At 50.8% G+C, this 15,000-nt stretch overlaps 1 protein-coding gene across 1 annotated transcript in view; it reads left to right on the forward strand.

Annotated features, from left to right (window-relative positions):
* The window catches only part of LOC127587586 (neuronal pentraxin-2-like), a 36,725-nt gene that overhangs the window by 20,017 nt on the left and 1,708 nt on the right, over window positions 1-15,000 (forward strand). Inside the window, exons 3-4 of the mRNA XM_052045996.1 lie at window positions 854-1,101; window positions 5,281-5,460. Coding sequence (XP_051901956.1) covers window positions 854-1,101; window positions 5,281-5,460 — 428 coding nt within the window. The remainder of the gene's footprint in view (window positions 1-853; window positions 1,102-5,280; window positions 5,461-15,000) is intronic.

The following is a 15,000-nucleotide window of genomic DNA, read 5'->3' on the forward strand; positions in this document are numbered from 1 at the left end:
CTTACCCACAGCCCTCTACTTTACTCAGCTCCATTTACCTAACCAACATTCTTAAAATACCCTATCGTATCCGCCTCCACCACCGTTGCCGGAAGCCCATTCCCCACACTCACCACTCTCTGAGTAAAAAACCTACCCCTGACATCTCCTCTGTACCTCCTCCCCAGCACCTTAAACCTGTGTCCTCTTGTGGCAACCATTTCAGCCCTGGGGAAAAGCCTCTGACTATCCACACGATCAATGCCTCTCATCATATTATACACCTCGATCAGGTCCCCCCTCATCCTCCGTCGCTCCAAGGAGAAAAGGCCGAGTTCACTCAACCTGCTTTCGTAAGGCATGCTCCCCAAACCAGGCAGCATCCTTGTAAATCTCCTCTGCACCCTCTCTATGGCTTCCACATCCTTCCTGTAGTGAGACGATCAGACCTGAACACCGTACGCCAAGTGGGGTCTGAGCAGGGTCCGATATAGCTGCAACAATACCTCTCGGCTCTTAAATTCAGTTCCATGGTTGGTGAAGGATAATACATCGTGTGCCTTCTTAACCACAGAATCAACCTGTGCAGCGGCTTGTATTGTAGCTCTCCCCACATCCGTGTAAACCTTCGTTCCATCCCTTGTGTCTCCCCGCCAGTTGAACCGCCTTTCCCATTCTATCCCGCGCTCATCCACGCCCCCTCCCATCTGCTACCGGTACCTCTCCTCCTCTCTTCCCATCCTCCCAGCCCGTCGCCTTTCCCTCTTCGCCTCCCCGTTTATCCTTCCTTCCACCTACCGAGATGACTGGCCGGTTGCCAAGGCTTCCCTCCGGAGCCAACGTTTAACCAGCTCCCGTTCTCCCTCCCTGGCAGGGGAAGACCCGGCGGTCGGCCTCGACAATTTCCAAGTGTCCTTCCCGCTGAGGACCAATTACATGTTCGCCAGGATGACCCAGACCCTGTCTCAGGAAATCTTCGCCTTCACCATTTGCCTGCGCTTGAAGACCTCGGCGGCTCCCGGGGTTGGGACCCCTTTCTCCTACGCAGTGCCCGGCCAGTCCAACGAACTCGTTCTCGCCGAGTGGGGGACGAGCCCTATGGAACTTCTCATCAACGACAAGGTGAGGACGGCCGAGAGAGACCGGTTGCGGTGGGTTGCTTGGAACATAGAACAGTACAGCACTGGTCATGCCATTCGGCCCACGATGTTGCGCTGATCTTGATGCGAATTGATACTCCATCAGGTCTCCCCTCAGCCTCCGACACTCCAGGGAGAACATCCCAAGTTCGTCCAACCTCTCCTTATAGCCCATACCTTCTAATCCAGGCAGCGTCCTGATAAACCTCTTCTGCACCCTTTCCGCAGTCTCCACATCCTTCCTATAACGGGGGGCGACTAGAATTGCAGGCAATAGTCTACGTGTGGTCTGACTGAAGTTTTGTGTTCATTCCTTGGAGCAGGGCGTTCTGTTAATAAGACGGGACCCCCCGGAGATTTGGAATACATTACCGGACAGTTAGTGTTCACATTCCGCTTCGCCCAGCCTCCCCATCCTGTTGCTGTTTATTTTATATAGGCCAATAAGAGCTCATTTTGCAAGCATAACGTCGGAACACAAAGAAGTACAGGGAGATCCTCGGGTTACGGAAGACCGGACTTACAGAAATCCGACTTAACTCAACTTCTCCCACACACGTTTAAATAATTTTTCAAGATAGGAAAGCCAGTTACACGCATGCAAACTAGTACTCCTTAACAACTCGGTACCGTATGTGTTCCATTAGTTTTATTAAGTTGTTGTTCGTCACTCGTTCTCGAGTAAGGCCCTGTACAGAAATGGAAGATTGAATCAATCTGGGCTCAGGAGACATGGATGATGTCGGGCAGCTTTGTAGTATTCTAACAGTGGCGTGTTATGGGTAGACTTACAACATGGAACATAGTACATAGAACACAGAACATTACAACATATGCTTGTGCATATGACAATAAACTCGACTTGACTTCACCTGACTTGACCCGACTGGACTTAGCCTGAATTGGCCTGACTTAACTTGGCCTGACTTGACCTGACTTGACTTGACCTGACCTGTCTTGACTTGATTTGACTTGACCTGACTTGACTTGATTTGACTTGCTTGACCTGACTTGACCTAACCTGACTTGGCCTGACTTGATCTGACTTGACCTGACCTTACTTGACCTGACCTTACTTGACTTCACTTGATCTAACTTGACCTGACTTGACTTGATTTGAATTGCTTGACCTGACCTGACTTGACTTGACCTGACTTGACCTGACCTTACTTGACCTGACCTTACTTGACCTGACTTGACTTTACCTGACCTGACTTGACTTGGCCTGACATGACCTGACTTGCCCTGATTTGACCTGACTTGATCTGACCTGACCTGACCTGACCTGATAAAACTGTACAACACAGGAACAGGCCTTCTGCCCACGATTTGTGCCAAACTAATTCAACTAGTAATCAAATAACGAAGGAAGCTGATCTTCAATATGCCTCCGGTCTCAGCACATTCATTTGCCTGAATAAGAACCTCTTATATGCCTCTATCGTATTTGCCTGCACTACCGCCCCTGGCAGCGCATTCCTGGCACCCACCCATCTCCCTGCACATCTCCTTTGAACTTAACGCGTCCCACCTTAAATGCATGCCCTCTTGTATCAGGCATTTCGACCTTGGGAAAAAGATACTGGCTGCCCATCTGTGTCTCTGATATTCTTGGAAACTTCTATCAGGTTTCCCCTCAGCCTCCGACACTCCAGAGAAGACAACCCAAGTCTGTCCAACCTCTCCTTACAGCACACGCCCTCTAATCCAGGCTACGTCCTGGTGAACCTCTTCTGCGCCTTTTCCAGAGCTCCCACATACTTCCTTAAACGGGCGACCAGAATTGAATCCAAAACTCCGCATGCGGCATAGTCAGAGTTTCATAAAGCTGCAACATAACTTCCCGACTCTTGAACTCAGTGCCTCGACTAATAAAGGCGAGCCTACCATACGCCTTCTTTACCACGCTGTCCACTTACAGGGAGCTGTGGACTTGGACCCCAAGATCCTTCTGTATATCAACACTGTTAAAGGTCCTTCCATTAACCGTATACTCCCCCATTACATTTGACCTCGCGAAATACCACACCTCACACCGGCCCGGATTAAACTCCATCTTCCATTTCTCCGCCCATATCCGCAACTGATCTGTGTCCTGCTGTATCCTGTGACAAGCTTAAGTAGAACTCGATAATAGACCACCTAGTCATACAAGTACATGGTTCCTTGGAAGTGGCGTTGCAACCAAACAGGGTGTGAAGAAGGATTTTGTCACCATAGAACTACAGAACAATACAGCACAATACAGGTCCTTCGGCCCACCATGTTGTGCCGAACTTTAAACCTCACTTAAGGATATCTAACCCCTTCCTCCCACATATCCCCCTATTTTAAATTCCTCCATATGCTTCTCTAACAATCTCTTGAACTTGACCAGTGTACCTGCCTCCACCACTACCGCAGGCAGCGCAGTCCACGCCCCAACCACTCTCTGGGTGAAAAACCTCCCTCCGATATCTCCCTTGAACTTCCCACCCATTACTTTAAAGCCGTGCCCTCTTGTATTGAGCATTGGTGCCCTGGGAAAGAGGCGCTGGCTCTCCACTCTATCTATTCCTCTTAATATTTTGTACACCTCTATCATGTCTCCTCTCATCCTCCTCCTCTCCAAAGAATAAAGCCTTAGCTCCCCTAGTCTCTCCTCATAATGCATACTTTCCAAACCAGGCAGCATCCTGGTAAATCTCCTCTGCACCCTTTCCAACGCCTCCACATCCTTCCTATAATGAGACGACCAGAATTGGACACAGTGCTCCAAGTGTGGTCTAACCAGAGTTTTGTAGAGCTGCATCATTACCTCGCGGCTCTTAAACTCGATCCCCCGACTTATGAAAGCCAACGTCCCGTAAGATTTCTTAACTACCCTATCCACCTGCGAGGCAACTTTCAGTGATCTGTGGATATGAACCACGAGATCCCTCTGCTCCTCTACACTGCCCAGAATCCTGCCATTAACCTAGTACTCCGCCTTGCACTTCTCCGGATTGAACTCCATCTGCCACTTCTCAGCCCAGCTCTGCATCCTATTAATGTCCTTCTGAAATCTCCTACAGTCCTCCACACACACACAGTCAGGGCATTGAGTACAGAGATTGCGGTGTTATGTTGCAGTTTTAGAAGACGTTGGTGAGGCCACCTTTGGAATATCGTATTCAGCTTCTGTTTCCCTGCTGTAAGAAATGCGCCACTAAGCTGGAAATAGTGCAGAGGCGATTTACGGGGATACTGCTGGTTCTTGAAGGGCTGAGTTATGGAGAGAGGTTGGTTCTTCACCCAGCGAGTGGTCAGTATATTGAAAGAGATACCAGAGGAAGTCGTTAAGGCAGGTACATGAACAACACTTAAATGGTACTTGGACAGGTACATTGGTGGGAAAGGTTCAGGACGGTGTCGTAAGACAAGTTCGAAAGGTCTCGAAGGGCAAGGACTCTGGACACCGTCTTTGGAGTTAGAATGATTTATTTATAAAAGACAAACGCGGGACACGATAAACGGGAACGAACGCACACATACACACACGCACTCTGGTGATCGCGAACGTCGGGGGATCGCAACGAGGGTGAGATGCACACACGCAGACACAACAAACTGGGTAAAAATGATCAAGCAAGAAGCAATACGGTGCCTGCCACTCCTAGATCTCAGGGCAGGCACGGCTCTAAGCTAACAGGAATCTACTTGGGACGCCCCTAACCCTTATGGAACTGTAGGTTTTCTATGTTCTATGTTTCTAACTCCCCCAGGATCCAATGCCATCTGACCGTCCAGACTAGCCCGCCTGGACACCACCAGAGACGGTCCTCCAGTCCGAGAAACAGCCCTCGACCTCAGCCCTCAACCCCCTCTGCTTCCTACCACTGAATCCAATCTGCTCCCTCAGGATCTTATGCCATCTGACCGTCCAGACTAGTCTGCCATGAGGGACCTTGTCAACATGGACCAACATCTACTGAATCTGTCTCTGTGGAGGATCTCCAGTTGGGCGGTTTGGGGGGAACTGTCAGGGATGGAAAACACACGTCTGTGACTCTCCCCCATCCCCCCAACCCCCCCACAAACATCCACCCCACCTCCGTCTGGTCTGTCAACACAGTAGGGTGGGAGCTACGGGGTGGGCTGGGAACTGGAAATTGACTTGAGCCCCTTTGGTTCCCCAACCCAGGTCGCCACGCTCCCCCTGGCTGTCAGCGATGGGACATGGCACCACGTCTGCGTCACTTGGTCGACGCGGGACGGCGTCTGGGAGGTCTACCAGGACGGACTGAGCCGGGGCTGCGGACAGAACCTGGCTCCCTGGCACCCGATCAGGCTGGGAGGGGTCTTTATCCTGGGACAGGAGCAGGTGAGTGCCTCTTCCCCGCCCCTTCCCTTCCCAGGATCAGGCCTCGGGGAGGTGAGGTGGGGAGGGTGTGGTGACAAGCGGCTGTTAGAAGGGCTGAACGGCCTCTCCGAGCCCACAGAGACGCTCCCTCAACGCTGCCCCTCCCACAGGGCGGCGCTCCTTGGGCGCTTCCTGCAACAGAGCAGCGTTACCTCAGCACTGACCCTCGCACAGAGCGGCGCTCCCTCAGTAATAGCCCAACCACATTGCGGCGCTCCCTCGGCATTTTGACCCTCCCACGGTGCGGCGCTCCCTCATCTACCCCTCCCACAGTGTTTGTCAGAGTCTAAGATCAATCTCCTTAAACTTCTAAGATAGTGGAGGAGCTGGCACGTCTTCTTCATGGTCTATGTCTGCCTTCCGCCACCACCACCACCATTATCTCCCTCCGCCCCCTTCTCTCTCTCTCCCTCTCTTCCTCTCCCTTTCTCTCTTTTTCTCTCCTCCCTCTCTCTCTCTTCATCTCTCTCTCCTCTCTCTCTGTCTATCCCTCTCCTCTCTCTCTATCTCCCTCTTTTTCTCCTACTCTTTCTTTCTCTCCCTCTCACTTACACTCTATCCCTCTCTCACTGACACTCTCTCTCTCTGTTCGCTCTCATATTTTCTTTCTCTCCCTCTCTACCTCTCTCCTTCCTCTCTCCAAAATATTTCTCTTAACTTCTCCCACCATCTCCTTTTCCTGTTTCTCTGCTTCCAACTCTCTCTCTCTCTCTCCCCCGCCCTCTTTTCTCCTTGTGCTTCCTCTCCCCTGCCCCTCTCGATCAATCCTTCTGCCCTGTTTCAATCTTTCCACAAGACAAATAAGGGGCCATTCTGCCCACCGAGTCTAGCCCGGCTCTCAAAGCAGTCGCAGAGCCACACGAATTTTCCCAGCGCAACCCGTTCTCCCCAGATTCCCATCAACTGCCCCTACGATTTCACCAACTGCCCTCATACCAGGGAAGAGGGGGCGTCTTACAGCGGCCAATTAACCCACCAACCCCTAATGGCTTTGGGATGTGGGAGGAAACTGGAGCACTGGGGGGAAACCCCCGGGGTGACAGGGAGATAGTGCAAACTCTGCACACACACACACACACACACACACACACACACACACACACACACACACACAGGCACACACACACACCACACACAAACACACACACACCACACACACACACAGTGGCACACACACACACCACACACAAACACACACACACCACACACACACACTGGCACACACACACACACACACACACCACACACACAGAGTCGGGGGTCAGGATTGAACCCGGTCGCATCCGCTGTGAGGCAGCACTTCCACCGAGTGTGCCACAGGACAGCCCTGTTGTCCCTCTGGCTCCTTTTCCCCGAACCCTCCCTCCCTCTTTCTCTCTCGTTCTCCCTCCATCTCTCTGTCTGTCTATTGCTCCCTTCCCTCATTTATCCACCCCGCTTTGTTCCCGCTTCGCTGCTCACTCTCTATTACTGCATCTCTCTCTCTCTCTCTCCAAAATAATTCTCTTAACATGTCCGCCACCTTCTCCTTTTCCCTGTTTCTCTGCGTCTCTCTCTCTCTCTCTCTCTCTCTCTCTCTCTCTGCGTCTCTCTCTCTCTCGCTCTCGCTCTCGCTCGCTCGCTTTCGCTCACACAGTGAACATCAGGGCAACATTGTTTGTCAGGTGCGTGACACAGTTCCCTCTTGGCAGCAGCCTCCAAAGCTAATTAAAGCACGCTAATCTGCTGCTTGATTTAGAAGATAACACAGCCCGTGATATCCGTTAGTTGCCTCCATCTGTCCGTCACAGTTAGTGCTTTATCAGACAGTGCTGTTAATGTCAGAGCAAGTTGCTCCCCCAGCACCGCATTAATTGAATCGAATCTCCCACAAACACCATTTCAGGTCCAACGTTCCTCCTGAAAGTCAGAAACAAATTAGCGAAGCTTTTGCAACTGCGTTGCTTCTTGGGGAATTACTGCGGTGGGGGGGGGGGTGGAATTAAGGAAAGAGCGCGCAAATTTAGGAGCTGGGGTAGGCCACTCGTCCCCTCAAGCCTGCCCCGGCATTTTATGTTAATAACCCGCACTGCGCCACAAACCCGGTTTCGGTCCAATCTCCAGTGTGTGTGTGTGTGCGTGTGTGGTGTGTGTGTGTGTGTGGTGTGTGTGTGTGCGTGTGGGTGTGTGTGCGTGCGTGTGTGTGTGTGTGTGCGTGTATGGGTGTGTCTGTATGTGAATGTGTGTGTAGGTGTGTGTGTCTGTGTGTATGTATGTGGGAATGTGTGTGTGGGTATGTGTGTGTGTGCGTGCGTGTGTGTGTGTGATTGTGTGTGTGTCAGTATGTGCGTGTGTGTGTGTATTTCTGTGTGTGTTTGTGTGGGTGTGTGGGGGTGGGGCCTGTGTGTTTGAATGTATATGTGTGTCAGTGTGTGTGCGCTTGTGTGTGTCTGTGTGCTCGTGTGTGTGTGTGTGTGTCTGTCTGTCTGTGCCTGTGTCTGTTTCTGTGTCTGTGTGTGTGTGTGGACTTTGCACATTCTCCCCGCGAACCACGTACGTTTCCTCCCTGCATCTTCCCCTTTCCTGCCACAGCCCCAAAGACGCAGGTTGGTCGGCCACTGCGAATTACACCCCACACCTCCCCCCACCCCACTCCCAGCCCCAGCGTGTGTGGGTGGTGGAATCCGGGGTGGGGGGGGTGCAATTGATGGGAATGTAGAACGCACACACTGCGATAAGGGTACAACTTCAGATAACTTGATTTCTCTGATGAATCAGTCCGTCCGTGGTGTTGACTCAGCTTGTTTGGGTATTGGGTTAGTCCAGAGTGCATTGATGTAGTACAGGGTAAAAACAACAACAGAACAGAGTAAAGTGTCACAGCTACAGAGAAAGTGCAGTGCAATAAGGTGCAAGGTCAAGAATCCAGCTCATCGTATAAGGGAACCGTTCAATAGTCTTATCACAGTGGGGTAGGAGCTGTCCTTAAGCCTGCTGGTACGTGCCCTCAGGCTCCTGTATCTTTTGCCCGATGGATATTGGTATTGGTTTATTATTGTCACTTGTACCGAGGTCCAGTGAAAAACTTGTCCTTGCATACAGATATTACAGATCAATTCATTACACAGTGCATTTACACCCCCTCCCACCCACCCCCACGCCGCCTGCCCCGTTTTGTTGTTTCTTATCCTCTGGGAGTGATCTACTCATCCAGACTGACCTGCCGGGCACGTTCTCCTGCTCCGCATTTAGCACCTCCCACGTTCTTCAGTCTGCGCTCCGAATTCAGCCACCGGCCAGATGCAAACTTCTTGGCAGCTTATCCCTAGGATCACCTCAGCGGTGGCAAGACACGACACTGGCTTTTAGGGGGCATTTATCCAGGCACACAGAATCATAGGATCATAGAACAGTCCAGCACAATACAGGCCCTTCGACCCACAATGTTGTGCCGACCTTTAAACCTCGTCTGACCAACTAACCCCTTCCTCCCACATATCCCTCTATTTTAAATCCCTCCATATGCTTATCCAGCAATCTCTTGAATTTGACCAATGTATCAGCCTCCACCACAGCCCCAGGCAGCGCATTCCACGCCCCAACCACTCTCTGGGTGAAAAACCTCCCTCCGATATCTCCCTTGAACTTCCCACCCATTACTTTAAAGCCGTGCCCTCTTGTATTGAGCATTGGTGCCCTGGGAAAGAGGCGCTGGCTCTCCACTCTATCTATTCCTCTTAATATTTTGTACATCTCTATCATGTATCCTCTCATCCTCCTCCTCTCCAAAGAGTAAAGCCCCAGCTCCCTTCGTATCCTCTCATAATCCATACTCTCTAATCCAGGCAGCATCCTGGTAAATCTCCTCTGCGCCCTTTCCAACGCCTCCACATCCTTCCTACAATGTACACATGCAGGGAACCGAGGGACATGTGCAGACAGAAGGGATTCGTTTCATTTGGCACCGCGGTCAGCACGGACGAGGTGGGCCGAAGGGCCTTGTTCCTGGGCTGTACTGTTCCGTGTTCTACCCAATCAGAGGCATCCCCCTCGCGCATCCTCCCTGCCGTAGCCTTCCCAGTCCCGACGAAAGGTCACCGACCCTAGACGCTAACTCTGTCTCTCTCTCCCCACCCAGATGCTGCCAGACCCGCTGAGTAGTTGCAGCGCGTTCTCCTCTTGTGGTAGATTTGTAGCATGGTGGGCTTATCGTTGTCCACACGTACCGAGGTGCAGTGAGAAACTTTGTTTTGCATGCCACCCATACAGATCATTTCATTCCAACAGTGCATCGAGGTAGTACAAGGGTAAACGATAACAGACTGCAGATAAAGTGTTATAGTACAGAGAAAGTGCAGTGCAGGCAGAAAATAATGTGCAATGGATACGACGAGGTAGATTATGAGGTCAAGAGTCCATTTTATCGGACTGGGGAACAATTTAATCGTCGTATAACGAGAGGGAGAGAAGCTGTCCTTGAGCCTGGCGGTACGTGCTTTCTGGTTTTTGTATCTTCTGCCCGATGGGAGAGGGGAGAAGAGAGAATGTCCTATGGTGGGTGGGGGGGGGGGTTGTCTCTGATTATGTTGGCTGCTTCACCGAGGCAGCGAGAAGTCTCCTCCGCAGACGCTGTTTAAACTGCAGAACATCTTCAGAGTGGTCTGTTTTTATTCTGGACCTGAAAGTGTGACACTGTTTCTCTCTTCGTGGATAGTTTGCTATTGGAATTTGTTTGAGATACATTGGGAAAACTTAGTTTCCAAAGCCATCCGTACAGATCATTTCAAAAACATAACTGCTTTGAGTTGTACAAGGGAAAAGTAGCAACAGAATACAGAATAAAGTGTTACAGTTACAGAGAGAGTGCAGTGCAGGCAGACAATAAGGTGCCAGGGCCATAACGGGGCAGATTGCAAGGTCAAGAGCCCACCTCATCGAACGAGGGGACCTTTCAATTGTCTTATAACGGCGGGAGAGAAGCCGTCCTTGAAGGCCTGGTGCTTTCAGGGTGTCAGGTGGGAGGAGGGGGAAGGCAGAATGTCCTGGGATAGGTGGGGTCTTTGATTATGCTGTACCCTTCTATTGCCTTGCCCATTTCTCCGGTGCAGAAGAGGTTCACCAGGATGTTGCCGGGACTGGAGGGCTTGAGTTTTCAGAAGAGACCGGATAGGAATTAGTATTGGTTTATTATTGTCACTTGTACCGAGGTCCAGTGAAACACTTGTCTTGCATACCGATCATACAGGTCAATTCATTACACAGTGCTTTGAGGTAGTACAGGGTAAATACAATAACAGAATGTAGAATAAAGTGTCACAGCTACAGAGAAAATGCAGTGCAGGCAGACAATAAGGTGCAAGGTCATAACGAGGTAGATTGTGAGGTCAAGAGTCCATTTTATCGAACGAGAGGACCGTTTAATAGTCTTATAACAGCTCGATAGAAGCCACCGTTTAATAGTCTTATAACAGCTCGATAGAAGCCAGTGGACACATCTCTACTGCAAAGCCCCCTCAGAATCGTCTGTATTTCAACAAGATCTCCCCCCATCCTTGTGAACTGCGAAGGAAATGATCTCTAGTTGTAGTGCTTTTGCACTGGTGTCATGTATTAAGACAGTCGTCCTTTTTTCTCTTCACCGTCTTGTATAATTTGTGTAAATTTATGTTCCGTGTGTTGTCTGTACCTACGCCCCTGTGATGCTGCTGCAAGCAATATTTTCATTGGTATTGGTATTGGTTTATTATTATCACGTCCCGAGGTCCGGTGAAAAACTTGTCTTGCAGATCGTACAGGTCAATTCATGACACAGTGCAGTTACATTGAGTCAGTACAGAGTGCATTGTACAGGTAAAAACAGTAACAGTACAGAGTAAAGTGTCACGGCGACAGAGAAAGTGCAGTGAAATAAGGTGCAAGGTCACAATAAGGTAGATCGTGAGGTCAGAGTCCATCTGATTGTATAAGGGAACCGTTCAATAGTCATATCACAGTGGCTTAGAAGCTGTCCTTATGTCTGGTGGTACCTCACCGTGCACATGGCAATAAAATCCACTTTACCTCCCCTCCCTGCCACGCCTTCGACACCTTTGGGATGTGGGAAGAAACCGGAGACACGGGGAGAGAACGTACAAACTCCTTACAGGCAGCGCCGGGAATTGAACCCAGGTCTCCGGCGCTGTAATAGCGTCGCGCTGACAGAATGCAGAATACAGTCGCAGATGGTCTCATTGGCTGGAAAAGATTAGGTGTGTTTTGAGGTCCTGCCCTTTCCGATACCGAAGCAGAGGATATAGGTTGTCTCTGTTTAAGCAGTGAAGCCCTTAATCATCTTACACGCACGAATTGGATCATCTAATTTGCTCCAGGAAGTGCAAGGCCAAACTAAATGCAATCTGACCTCGTAATTAAACCATCGGCTCGTAAGGGAAAAAGATAATTGGAGCAGTAGGCCACTCGGTCCCTCCAAGCCGGCCTGCCATTGAAGCGGTTCACCGGGAAGGCTGCCTGGATTCGACGAGAGGAGAGGTTGGGCGCACTCGGAACATAGAACAAACCTGGGTTGTTTTACTCTGGGGACTGAGGGGAGACCAGGTAGAGGTGTATAGAATTATGAGAGGCACAGACCGAGCTGGGAAGAGTTTTCTGCGGGATGCCAGAACTAGAGGGAGTAGGTTGACGATGGGGGGGGGGGGGGGCAGTGATGGAGTTTAAAGGATATTTATGTGATAGGTTCCTTACACAGGGAGAGGTTGTTGCTGCCCGGTGCAGAATGAGTTTATGGGAGCAGATACAACAACAACTTGGTGCATAGAACACCGAACACTCCAGCGCAGTACAGGCCCTTCGGCCCACAATGTTGTGCCAACATTTTATCCTGCTCTAAGATCTATCTAACCCTTCCCTCCCACATACCCCTCTATTTCTCTATCATTCATCTGTTTATCTAAGTCTATTAAATGTCCCTGATGTACCTGCCCCCACCACCTCTGCCGGCAGTGCGGTCCACGCACCCACCACTCTCTGTGTAAAGAAAACTTACCCCTGACACCCCCCTTACACCTTCCTCCAATCACCTTAAAATTATGCCCCCTCGCGTTAGCCAGTCGCCCTGGGAAAAAGCCTCTGACTGTCCACTCGATCTATGCCTCTTATACACCTCTATCAAGTCACCTCTCATCCTCCTCCTCTCCAAAGAGAAAAGCCCCAGCTCGCTCAACCTATCCTCATAAGACGTGCTCTCCAATCCAGGCAGCATCCTGGTAAATCTCCTCTGCGCCCTCTCTAAAGCTTCCACATCCTTATCAACTTGTACACCTCTATCAAGTCACCTCTCATCCTCCTCCTCTCCAAAGAGAAAAGCCCCAGCTCACTCAACCTATCCTCATAAGACGTGCTCTCTAATCCAGGCAGCATCCTGGTAAATCTCCTCTGCGCCCTCTCTAAAGCTTCCACATCCTTATCAACTTGTACACCTCTATCAAGTCACCTCTGATCCTCCTCCTCTCCAAAGAGAAAAGCCCCAGCTCGCTCAACCTATCCTCATAAGACGTGCTCTCCAATCCAGGCAGCATCCTGGTAAATCTCCTCTGCGCCCTCTCTAAAGCTTCCACATCCTTATCAACTTGTACACCTCTATCAAGTCACCTCTGATCCTCCTCCTCTCCAAAGAGAAAAGCCCCAGCTCGCTCAACCTATCCTCATAAGACGTGCTCTCCAATCCAGGCAGCATCCTGGTAAATCTCCTCTGCGCCCTCTCTAAAGCTTCCACATCCTTATCAACTTGTACACCTCTATCAAGTCACCTCTGATCCTCCTCCTCTCCAAAGAGAAAAGCCCCAGCTCGCTCAACCTATCCTCATAAGACGTGCTCTCCAATCCAGGCAGCATCCTGGTAAATCTCCTCTGCGCCCTCTCTAAAGCTTCCACATCCTTATCAACTTGTACACCTCTATCAAGTCACCTCTCATCCTCCTCCTCTCCAAAGAGAAAAGCCCCAGCTCGCTCACTCACTCAAACACTCACTCAACGTTTAAGAGGCATTTGGATGGGCGCGCATCAACACGGACGGATAGAGACCACTAGCGGCCAGGAAGGAGTGGCCTCGCGGCCGGCACAGACATGGTGGGCCGAATGGCCTGCTCCTGTGCTGTACTGTGCCGTGTTTCATGTTCTATGATCGTGACCGCTTTGCCTCGGTCCTCGACAGCTCCTCTGTACCAAGTTCCAGGTCTCCCTCAATTCCCTGATCTTGCCAAACCGTATAACAATACTCCCCAATACTCCAGTCTCCGCAACCCTCTGGGGAAGAAACCTCCAGACAACCTCCCAGCCTCTGGAAGGAAAAACTTCCCGAGTCTTTCCCCTCTCCCCTGCCCCCCTCAGTTCCAATTTGTCGCCCCTAACCTTGTAACATAGTTGGAGACTCTCCCCCTGGTGAAAATACCTCAGGCCCACCGTTGCCCGTCCTCTCAGGATCGTAAGAGTCCCACCGCACAGAAAACAGGCCATTCGGCCCATCCTGCCCATGCCTCCGTCGCATATTGATTGCAAGGACACGCATTACCTCCCAAAGCAATAGATTGGTTGAGTTTATACGCCACAGAAACAGAGACACAAGGGATTCCGCAGAGGCTGGGATCTGCAGCATCACACAAAAAGCGCCGGAGGAACTCAGCGGGTCAGGCAGTATCCGTGGAGGGGAATAAACAGTCGACGTTTCGGGCCGAGACCCTCCATCGGGACTGGAAAGGAGGAGGGCAGAAGCCGGAATAAGGTGGGTGGGAGAGGGGTAGGAGGGCACCCAGGCAGGGGACAGGTGAGTCCAGCTGAGGGAAGGAAATCCTACCTGTGTTTCTTCTCTATCTCTCTCTCTCCTCTCCCTCTCGCTCTCTCTCTCCCTCTCCATCTATCCATCTATCTCTATCTCTCTCTTATCTCCCTCCCTCTCGCTCTCTCTCTATCTATCTCTTCCCCCTCTTCCTCTCTCTCTCGCTCTCCCTTGCGCTCTTTCTTTCCATCTATCTATCTATCTCTCCCTCTCGGTCTCTCTATCTCTCTCCCCTCTGTCTCGCTCTCCCCCCCCTTTCTCTCTCACACTCTCTGTCTATCTACCTCTCCCTCTTCCTCTCTCCCTCTCCTCTCACTCTCTATCTCCCTCTCCCTCTCTCTCACTATCTATCTATCTCTCCCTCTATCTCTCGCTCTCTCTCCATCTGTCTATCTTCCTATCCCTATGTATCTATCCCTCCCTCTCTCTCGCCCTCTCTCTATATATCCCCATATTCCTCTCTCGCTCTCTTCCCCCTCTCTTTCTCTCTCACACCCTCTCTCTATCTATCTACCTGTCGATCTCTCCCTCTCCCTCTCTATCTCTATCTCTATCTATCTCCCTCTCCCTCTCGCTCTCTATCGCTCTCTTCCCCCTCTTTCTCTCTCGCTCTCTCTTGCGCTCTCTCTCCCCTATCTATCTATCTATCTATCTATCTATCTATCTATCTATCTATCTATCTATCTACCTAC

Source organism: Pristis pectinata, chromosome 41 (genome assembly GCF_009764475.1).
Source record: "Pristis pectinata isolate sPriPec2 chromosome 41, sPriPec2.1.pri, whole genome shotgun sequence".
NCBI classification, from domain to species: domain Eukaryota; kingdom Metazoa; phylum Chordata; class Chondrichthyes; order Rhinopristiformes; family Pristidae; genus Pristis; species Pristis pectinata.